Source organism: Salvia hispanica, chromosome 2, assembly GCF_023119035.1.
Source record: "Salvia hispanica cultivar TCC Black 2014 chromosome 2, UniMelb_Shisp_WGS_1.0, whole genome shotgun sequence".
Lineage (NCBI taxonomy): Eukaryota > Viridiplantae > Streptophyta > Magnoliopsida > Lamiales > Lamiaceae > Salvia > Salvia hispanica.
In genome coordinates this window covers 18,510,621-18,521,240 of record NC_062966.1, presented here as the reverse complement: position 1 = coordinate 18,521,240, position 10,620 = coordinate 18,510,621, and the positions used below count along the sequence as shown (strand labels likewise).

The 10,620-nt window shown below is 33.8% G+C and overlaps 2 protein-coding genes across 3 annotated transcripts; both read left to right on the top strand.

Moving 5' to 3' along the window:
- The first annotated feature begins 1,824 nt into the window (after positions 1–1,824).
- LOC125203673 (transcription factor BHLH094-like) lies at positions 1,825–4,768 on the top strand. Its single transcript, XM_048102075.1, has 6 exons — positions 1,825–2,367; positions 2,716–2,907; positions 3,052–3,117; positions 3,754–3,822; positions 3,984–4,049; positions 4,278–4,768. Exons 1-6 carry the CDS (start codon positions 2,098–2,100, stop codon positions 4,404–4,406), a joined length of 792 nt encoding a protein of 263 aa, XP_047958032.1. The 5' UTR covers positions 1,825–2,097; the 3' UTR covers positions 4,407–4,768.
- A 2,754-nt stretch (positions 4,769–7,522) lies between these two features.
- On the top strand, positions 7,523–9,217 carry LOC125208232. Of its 2 annotated transcripts, none has more exons than XM_048107814.1 (2): positions 7,523–7,996; positions 8,892–9,217. In XM_048107814.1, the coding sequence occupies exons 1-2, from the start codon at positions 7,719–7,721 to the stop codon at positions 8,905–8,907; spliced, it is 294 nt and encodes a 97-aa protein (XP_047963771.1). In that variant the 5' UTR covers positions 7,523–7,718; the 3' UTR covers positions 8,908–9,217. The 2 variants fall into 2 exon arrangements, with proteins under 2 accessions (XP_047963771.1, XP_047963770.1); XM_048107813.1 differs by having other exon boundaries at positions 7,533–7,996; positions 8,911–9,217.
- The last annotated feature ends 1,403 nt before the right edge of the window (positions 9,218–10,620 follow it).

Below are 10,620 nucleotides of genomic sequence, written 5' to 3'. Positions count from 1 at the left end.
AATTTTCATTTTTTATTTTGAAAAAATGAAAAGGTCGAATTCATTAATAATAATTTTGTTACTATAAATATCAAGGATTTCCCGAGTCCTAGGAAAAGTTTATCAGCAGAATTGCAGTTTATCCAATTGAAATACTATAATGATTGATTACTACGCACATCTAACTTCTTGTTGCAATCAAATTGTGACAAACGAAGAAAGTGAAATAAAGGGGAAATAAGCACTTATGATCAAACAATATGTTAAAGTATGGAAAGTTGGTTAATGACTTATTCTAGTAAAGACGATCAATTTAATTAAAATAGTCAAATTATCTGGAAATTGCAACACGAGACACGTTTCATTGCAAACTAATACAATGACATGCAAAAAATTGAATCATTATTTTTTCCCCCTTTTCCTATAAAGCATGCGAAATACAGAATGAATAAAAATAGCTGGGGACTTATAAAAAACATATTTTCTGCTGCTGCTTCCTTTAATCCTTTGCAAGTTGATTCGCTGCTTGATTATTAATTACTCATTTAATAATATTTCTAATTCTTAAGGTGCATTTAATGTATTTTCGGAGAACTGAATCTGGCCATGTCTTGGCATTTGCAATCCTCATAAAAAATCAAAGGTATCAAGTAACTGATGAAAAGTTGAAAGCATAGGAAACTGCAATCTTATCATAAATTAAATTACACTTTTATTCCAAACATTATTATTATTGTGGATTTTATACTATACATTAGTTAATTCTAACTAAAATTTATTGATTTTCAATTATGATTTAATGTCCTTATTTGGATGTGGTCCTATGTGTATACATGTAATGCTAGGAGAAAGTATTTCTTATTTATATTTAAAATGTTAAATAGTTTTAATATTTAAAAAAAATCAAGGCAAATAATAATTATGGTGGTTTGTTTGGTACAAAATCAAACAAACAATCTAAAACATGTGGGCCAATAAATTATGGGGTAGTCATTATCAATCCAGACTTTCAGGATTATCCTTAAAAGGCTGATTTCCAAAGCCAAAACCATCATTATCACTAACCTTTCTACAAATAGACGCTTAATCATAATCCAAATTATAAAAGTTTAAACGCATTTATTGCAGATCTACTTTAGTATTCTTTATTTATTATTCAACTTAATCAACGAAAACGAACGTCTTGAATTTGGTGACATGATCGATTATATTTTGGAAAGAAATTAATTAAGACTACTATGAATTGTTTAAAAGCTCTTTTACATTTTCATTAAGGCGTATATAACTTCAAAAATAAACGAAACAATAATCGTGAACTAACTCAAAATTTCCTTTTTAAAAAAATTTATACTATCATCATATATATTAATAATTATTATTTAGTATACATTTTTCATCCATATTATCATATGATTTAAAAAATCCTTGACACATAAACTATTCAATTATTGCTGCTTATAGTTATATCTATAGCCAAGACAATATTTGTAGAATTTATAAGGGATGCTCAAATCATAGGATATCCTAAATCCTAATCAATTAGTGACGCATAATATTTCAAGCAACGATTTGTCTAAATGTGTTTGTGAAAATGTGTTACAACTTAATTCGGTAAAACTAACACTCAACGTCGCATAATCTCACTATAGTGGCATTTTGCAATCATTATTTGCAACGTATTATAATGAAAAAAAAAAAGAAATTAGAGAATCCGAATAGAATGGAAAATTAATAAATAGAAAAAATAAAAGTACAGTAAATAGTTAGCGGCAGGTGCAGGTGAGCCGGTTGTAGAGTAGAAAAGCAAGTGAGGCTTAAAGACATGAAGCGCTGGAGGCTCCGAGGAAAGCTCACTCAAAGTCACTTCTTTTCAACTCCCAAGGTCTCCTCACTCTCTCTCTCTCTCTCTAGATTTGAGAATCACTACTGCTAGTAGCCATTGTACGCTACTGGCTACACTTCTCTCCCAACAATCTGCTGCACTCATTCAAGGAAAGGAAAGAAGATCCACTCTATTTCTCCTTCCATTCCCATCTATACATACTTACAATTTACAAAACACACACCCCTTTCTGTGTCTATACATTCATGCTCCGGTGATCGCCGCAATTCGATTCAATGGATCCACAAGGGGCGGCTATGATGAATGAAGGCGGGGCTTATAACTTCGCCGAGATCTGGCCGGGTTTTCAGATGAATGCCGCTGCGACGTCGTATGGATTGGGCTTGGATCCGATGCTCATGGACCAGAGATCGAATCATAGTCCGCCAAATCCCAATTCCAGGAAGCGCCGCGAAGATGATGATTCTCTCAAGGGAGGAGCTTCCACTAGCAACAGCAATGGCAACAGCAATAATACTACCAATAATAACAACACCAATGTTATGGTAAATCTCTTTTTTTAAGTCACAAATTCACTTAATTTTGGTGATTAATATCAAATTCATTTTTACAATTATTGGTTTGGATATTGATAATTGTGTTGTTATTCAAATTCAATGTGTGGGATAATGCTGTTTGCCAGCCTGAACAGTTGATTGTATTGTGATTAACCTTGTATGATCTGCTTCATAAGGAATTTTATATATAGTATGTGTTTCTGTGGGTGTGGAGGGATGTACAATTTTATGCGTGATTTGATTGTTGGAGATTAATAGTGTGAAAAGTGTATAGGGAGATATTAATTTCATTTTGTTGAAGTTATAAGTTGGTAAATTGTTGTTGGAATGGAGCAGTGTGAAGCAGATAAGAAGAGAATGAAGGCCGTTGGATCTAATGGTGCTCGTGAAACTAAAACCGAAGGGGAAGGGAACTCGACTAAGGCGTCAGAAGCACTTGCAAAGCCAGCTGATCCATCAAAGCAAGACTACATCCATGTACGAGCAAGAAGAGGTCAAGCTACTGACAGCCACAGTTTAGCTGAAAGGGTAAATGTGTTTCTTTTAATCTTTTTGAGGTTTCGGGGAAGGACAAAATAAGTCTACATGTTGGTTTGTTAGCCTTGATGAATAAGTAGTAGATGATGAATGGTAACTAAGTTGCTTTTCTTATTTTCACCATCTTGTTTGCAGGCTAGGAGAGAAAAGATTAGTGAGAGGATGAGAATTCTTCAAGATTTAGTTCCTGGCTGTAATAAAGTAAGTACTCCGTACCAATAACTGTTGGACTCCATTCTCTCATAGAAATTAGTTTCCCTTACACAAGCCTATTCTTTTTCTTGTTAATTACATTGAAATATATACTACTAGATATGTTAGCAAAGAGGTTTCTCAGCTTTCAAGGAATTAGGCTTAGTAAACAGATGCTGAGGGCTTTGATCATTGTTGAAGCTTGTACCGGAAAGCTTTTAATATGACAGATACTAATATTTATGCATAATTCCTGCAGCTGCATCTCTTTATATATCGGACTCTTCCATTGCTATTCTCTTTTTGCCGAATAAGTTACTTACGCTACTTGATGCTCAATGATCTATACTATTTTTTTCAACAAATTAGTGTTGTCTTCAGCTATTAACCATCTCCGTGCCTTAGTCTTAAGAGTTTGGTGCTGACTTATGTATTCTTTCTTTTATCGATTAATCTATTCAATCTCTCATTTTGATTGTTATGTGACTATTTGTTGATTTCTGTCGTGTATATAGTTCAGCATTCAATATGTATTTTCTCATATTTTTTTTCTGTTTTATGGGCAAATCATCCTGAAATTTGATATTTATTTTTTCTTTTATAAAAAACTTGTAGTATATGACAGTATTTTATTTATGGTTTCAGGTTATAGGCAAAGCACTAGTGCTCGATGAGATTATTAACTATATCCAATCATTACAACGCCAGGTTGAGGTAGATTGCTGTCTCTCTCTCGATTCCTTCTTGTGTGGGCAGTGTGATGAGTGGTGGTGGTGGGAGGGGGCCGTGGGGGTCTGCGTGATCTTTTTGTGCTGTACCGCATACCGTGACCGGTCCACTTGGAATATTATCTAATTAATCATTATATGTCACAGTTTCTGTCAATGAAGCTTGAAGCAGTCAATGCAAGAGTGGGCATTGATGGATACCCTTCAAAAGATGTAAGTGCTTCAAACAAATCACCTACTTTCTTGAAAATATATCAACTTCATTTCTATAACATTTATTCTGAAAGATGACTGATCCTCCCTGGAAAACGTTTCAGAAATAATGGTTGATACAGAGAATATGCCTAATTGTCAGTACAATATCTTTGCATGTTTTACCGTCACCGAATACAGAAATGTCTATGGTGTGAGATGACAATTTTACCTGTTTTCATTGGACAGTTCTCTCAGCAATCGTTTGATAGTTCTGGCATGGCATATGTTTCTCAAAATACGAGGGAATACGGTAGGGGTTCTTCACCAGAATGGCTGCACATGCAGATTGGTGGCGGTTTTGAACGATCATCATGAGAACTCTCCATGAATAAGAGCATTGAAAAGCTGTGCTTCTTCCTCAGAGACTGCAGAAGTATACATATTTTCTTAAATCTGATATATCTCAGTTCGTATAATCAGGTGTAGATGTGTTTAAGCGCGTTGCTACTGAAGATTGTATCCTAACAATCCATGCCCGACGTCGGTCTCCTATAGAAGAGCTCCTCCCCTTTTCTGTCAGGCAGGGAAGATTCATATTTCACAGAGTATCAATGATATTGTAAAATGCCCTGTTCCCAACTTTGAAATTCTTCTTGTTGTATTTATCTGTCATTGCCATTAAAAACTGGGGTGTGACATAGTCTATTGTTTCGTTGAATAAAAATAAGTTACATATATATCCAGAAACATGCACACACCATCTGTTTCTCTGCTTTTTATACTTCCTGCAATCTAGGAAGCAAAAACACAAAAAAAATTCCTAACTATTTTCTAAAGTGCAATTTGCTGGCCCTCCCCTAATGGTGGTTTCATTGATGAACTGCATCTCAACCCAACCACAAACCACATACACATGAGTCCTCTCCTCGTACCACGCAGCCAGGCCCTCCCGGACCATCCCATCATACTTGATCTTGAACAGAAGGGGCTTATGAAACGAGCGGCTCTCCATGAGAGCCGTTGGGACGAAGGAGGCAGGGACAGAGATTGCGGTCGTGTTTATGGTGACATTAAACAACATGTAATCACCAACACTTATGAAGAAGTCGCCCGTCCTAGACACCCACAGCAGCTCATGGTCCAAGAAAATCGACATCACAGACGTCTCGTGGTAGATGCTTCTCTCACCAAGATTGCTGATGTTGAACCTAACATCACATTTCCCGGTCACCCTATCCGGGGCAGCCTGAAACTCGGAGATCGTTAAAGATTTCAGGACAAAGAGATGCTGGAATTCCTGGTCTGTCACAATCTGAGTTTGAAGGTAAGGGAAGAATGCAAACACAACCAATACTAATGAGATTGTGGCTAAGGCTGTCATGAATATGCGATCCCAATCTATGACATTGCATGCAGACTGCATCTGCATGTTGAGATCATGGAACAAGGTTCGAAGCTCAGATTCTGTTGAGGTTGTTGTATGAGCTTGATCCTCCACCTCCAACGTGCCCACCCGGTCGTACCTGTCCGCCCTTCTGATACGTCGAGGTGACGCGTTTTCCTCCATGGATCAACCAGAAAGATGGGACATGAAAACAAAAAAAAAGGTTTGTATCTTGCCAAAATGAAACAAGGTGCATGTTTGATATGATAAAAATATATTGTTCTAGTCAAGAATTAGGACACAGTGATATGATGATATTCTTTGCTATATTCTTGGCTCCAAGATTGATTCCCAAAGATAGAGGAATGCTTCATAGGAGGATCACTCATTTCACCCTTCCCTTCCATTCTCTCTCTATCCTTTATATTCACATACCTAATTGTGTCTTTGGTTGAGGATTCTAGTACCATTTTCTCTCTGCCACATTATTAGCTAGCCAAAATAACCCTATTAGTTACGGTTCCAATGCTATGACTCATTATAGTATGCTCATCTCTATCTATAATTAAGTTGTGAGATTATTTTAATTTGAGAGGGTGACTATATAATTATCTATCTAAAATTAAGTTGTGAGATTCAATCTCATGAACCAAACATAACACATATTTAATCATACTATAACATAATCTTGCAAATCGAACAAACCCTTAGTTTACATATTCATGAAGAAACCATTAAAACTCGTGTCATCCATCATAAGTTGTAGTATTTTTTTTTTTAGAGAGATACCTTATGCCAGAATTATATTCTTTCAAAAAGTGTACTTGAACTTATCCAATTGGCAAACACAGAAGCTTGTGCGACAAAGTTAAGCATCCTCCAAAATCCATGCTATTTTCTTACACAGTAAAATCAACAGCCTCAGATTCCTCACTTTCAAATATATGTCCGAATTATTCTTCTTTAGTAACAACAGAATCATGGGAAATTTGGACAGTAATCACACTTGTACGAATATGTAAAGACGACAAGACTTTACGTTTTGATTCTTTCAACCCCATTTGTTAATTACTCAGATTTTAGGCCAATTACTTACACATAATTATTCTTTCTAGATTGATAATCGATTTGCTTACACGTACCTACTTTCGAGACCATGTATAATTTGATTATCCTTTTATAGATTTGATTTGACATGTATCGTTAATACGAAGTTAAAATACTGAATAACTAAGATGCCAAATTATTAACTTTTTTAATAGCGTCGTTAAACTTGCAAATGAAGCCGTTACAGTTATACAGTACAAAGTATTAGTAGTATTTGATTCTCGGACACCCAGATTTGTTTAATTTCTGGTTAACTTGGTGTATATATATATACATATATGATAAAACCATCTTTTGTCTGCAGCAAAGAATCCAGATTAATTTTTGTCACTTTCCAATATATTCTGTTGTCCATTAATTTCAGATGATCAAATGACCATTTTCCAACTAAGAGTGGTTCTTGTATAGAGAGGTGGACCATGGGTCCATGGCCACAAGAAACTCTAAAGTTGTTAATCATATCTTGTACTGCAATTATTCTCTACAGTAGTCATTTAAAAATCTTAAATTTGATCAAGGATCAACGAGTTTCATATCCTTAATTAATTTGAGCTTGTTTCTGCATTTATTTATTAATGAGATTATGCTCTTTTTAATTGAAGATTGGTATGTTTGTATGTTCAGTCAAGATCTTTATAAAAAGGGAAAAAGAAAAGAGAGCCTCAGCCTTCAAACAAGCCGTCAGTACACAAAATAAAGCAAGCTCTTCTCTCTTACTCATTGTGAGACACGAAAGAGAATATTAAAATAAAAATTAAAATTAAAATAACTAACGAAAGAGAATATTAAAATTAAAATAAAATTGTCACTTCTTCATTGAATGGACATTAATTGTTTTTGCTACATTTAACATTTTCCAAAAAGGCTACGTTTGTAGTAGTAATTAATTAATAACTTCGCCATATCATACCTACAAATTTAATGCCATTAGGCATTATTAAGGGTGAAATTTACAAAGATAAGATTAGAATCCTCATTAATTTTCAAAACTCACATTCTCTCTCTAGAATCAATAAAGCAAACAGAAGCACTCCAGCCTATAAAGAAACCAAACCACCCTAGCCATGCACTTCAAACCCCAAACAAAAACACCTTCTCCTTTCATCATCTCCTACACATTCTTACATCTCCAATCATTCCTTCTTATTTTCCATTAATTCTCACACATTTTCTTCTCCTACAGTTTGAAACTGGAGATGAGGGAGTTCTTGAAAGCCAGTCTTCGATTAGTTCTTTTACTCGGATTTCTTCGATTCTTGATCATTGAGGCTAATCATCATCATCGCCACCACGAACCAAGAATTAGGGCTTTCGGGATGCTAGTTATAAAAAAAGAAGCTTCTGGAAATACGAAGAATGAGTTTGTTGAAGCTATGAATGTGGTGAAAAAGAAGCATAGGAATCTTTCAAAGTTGGAGCTTAACTACATGAGCAAAAGGAGAGTTCCTAATGGTCCTGACCCCATCCATAACAGGTTTGTTCATAATCAATTCTGCATCAAATATTGTTATATTTCCAAAATCAATTACTGTTACTACCTCCGTCCCCCAAAATTTGCTACACTTTGACCCGACACGGGTTTTAAGAAATGTAATGGAAAGTGAGTTGAAAAAGTTGGTGGGATGTGGATCCTACTTTTAAAGTATTAGTTTTATAATAAAATGTGTGTAGGAATGAGTTAGTGGAATATGGGGTCCACTACTAAAAATGGTAAAAGTGAAGTGTATCAAATTTTAAGGGACGAACCAAAATAGTAAACTGTATCAAATTTTCAGGGACGGAGGTAGTAGTATATAACTTAACTACCAAAGTTAGTTAGTAATTTAATTTATTATATGCAACTCAATTTTGGCAACGTACTATCTCTAAAAAGGTGGAGCTGGCATGCCCTATAGCAATTTTCGAGGTTATGATAGAGAAAAAAAAATGTGTACTTTGTTTTGTCATCTAATTAGTTATATAGTAGAAAATAAAGCAGACGAAAAAGAAAAGCTTACTAACATTATCATCACTTTATACAAACATTTGTGTTTTTAATTTCTCTCACTTTTGAGGGTAAATTCAAACTTTTAATGTTGCCTTTTTTTTGCTCTCTTTTTTACTCCCTCCTTTATTTTTAGGCTAAACACTTTCCCAAAATTAAGTACAATATGGCTTTATAAGAGAATGTAGTATAGCGTTATAATTCGATATAGACACTCATCATATGCATTAGCATATGGAGTATTTTTTATTTAATTTCTTTTGAACTTCATAACCAAGTTAAATGCAAGAAAACTTAATTAGATTTACATGTGAATATTATCATTATTATCCTCCTCATGAATTGTTTTTAAATGTTTTTGTTCTAACATAACAAATTTAATTAGACTTTCTTTGCAATAACAGAGGAGCTGGAAAATCTCATCGACCACCAGGCCATGCTTAAGGCTGAAGGTTAAATAAATCTCAGGAACTTAAAAAAAAAATCGAGCTCGTTTGGATTAAATTTTGTTTTTGTTTCAATTAGGTAGGAAATATTTGAGTTTTATTTACAGAATTAAGTTTATATATGTGGGCTAAGTTTGTTTTAGAGCATTTATTTGTCCTGAATTTTACAGTGTTGGTGTAATTGTAGATTTCTCTAATGATGATTATGCAAATTTTCGCGAATGCATGTAAGAAGGTTGTTTTTTACCGAGCTTGATTTTTATTATTTCTATTGTTAATATTTATTTGACTCTAGGCAATTTCCAACACAATATTATAATTGAGAATAATTTATCACAATTATATTCTAATTAATGAAGTAGTACTAATTAATATCCTTGTTAGTCTACTTTATAGTAGTATATCATTACAAAAATGTGCACTTAAAATTAAGAAAGATATAATATTACATGTAGCAGCTACCATGCACTGTAGATACAACGGCTCATTATTCTGAAACAAAAATAAAACTGAAGTATGGAATCAGAATTTAATCAAAAGGAAAGCTCGGATATAAGAATTTTCCTTTAATCAATTTTAGTTAATTACTTTAATGAAAATTATAATCGGCAAGTGTTTAAAATAAGTACATAAAGCGAATCCACCAATTAAAGTAGCTTGATTTGTTGGGGTTAGTCTTTTTCATCAGATTCTTTTGTGCTGTATTGGTCATCAGGCTTTAGTCCTTTCGAAATTGCTAAAGTTATTTCAGATTCTCCAAACTCGTCTCAAACCGCAGACTCTATCTTGACATGATTAATTGAGTATTGTCCCACTGCTTGGGAGCTTATAATATCTTGTTCTATTTCACTCTCTTCCACGCTCGTCTTTGGTGCCTAGGTATCCATCGTAAATTTTTCCTCATTTGAACATCACCCTATCACATGAATATCTATTAAACGAAAAAATCTTATTACAATTACTGGCATAACTATGTGGCAATTATTTTTGTGAACTCAAGAATGATTTACAAAAAATTATCCGGTTATAAAAAATCAAAATAAAAAGATAAATACCATTACATATCTATACTATCAATAAAAGCTCGGTTTTTTTTTAGGGGAAATCAAAGGGAATTCCCCCCTATTTTCAAATTTGCAATTTGGGGGGAATTTTAGTAATGCCAACTGCCCACACACACTCCCATATATTAACCAATAGTTTCATTGACAGTACACACTTCTTGCATTAAATCCTATGGTCAAGAGCATTTTACTGATTTTTAAATCTAATTATATCACATCAAAGGCTAATTTTTTTTACACTTTGAAATCGAGTTTTTCCGATAAAAAAAAGGGTGGGTTTTCCCCCCCAAAAAAAGAGAGGGTTTTCCCCCCAAAGAAAAGGGCGGTTTTCCCACCTTCATAATAGAAACTTCTCTATAAATATCAGTTGTCATTGCAAACAATACTCTTGCTGCAGTTCTTATTTCTCTCTCTATTCCCTTATTGTTGCTTTTATATGTCTTTTATTCTTTTTATTTTCTTTTAATCCTTCTTTAAATGCTGATGATTTTTTGTTTTGCAGATTATAGAGGTGAAATCTTTGTTGTTTCATTGTTTCTGTTTTAGTATTGTTTCGTTTTTATTTTTTTTCATTAATTCATTAATTTCTGATGGTTTCTTATTT

Bases quoted from the DNA above. Each gene is read 5' to 3' on its own strand.
- LOC125203673 (XM_048102075.1), top strand. From the start codon at position 2,098: ATGGATCCACAAGGGGCGGCTATGATGAATGAAGGCGGGGCTTATAAC. The intron at 3,823-3,983 runs GTAGATTGCTGT...TATATGTCACAG, and splicing joins CATTACAACGCCAGGTTGAG to TTTCTGTCAATGAAGCTTGA. The intron at 4,050-4,277 runs GTAAGTGCTTCA...TTCATTGGACAG, and splicing joins ATGGATACCCTTCAAAAGAT to TTCTCTCAGCAATCGTTTGA.
- LOC125208232 (XM_048107813.1), top strand. From the start codon at position 7,719: ATGAGGGAGTTCTTGAAAGCCAGTCTTCGATTAGTTCTTTTACTCGGA. The intron at 7,997-8,910 runs GTTTGTTCATAA...TTGCAATAACAG, and splicing joins CCTGACCCCATCCATAACAG to AGGAGCTGGAAAATCTCATC.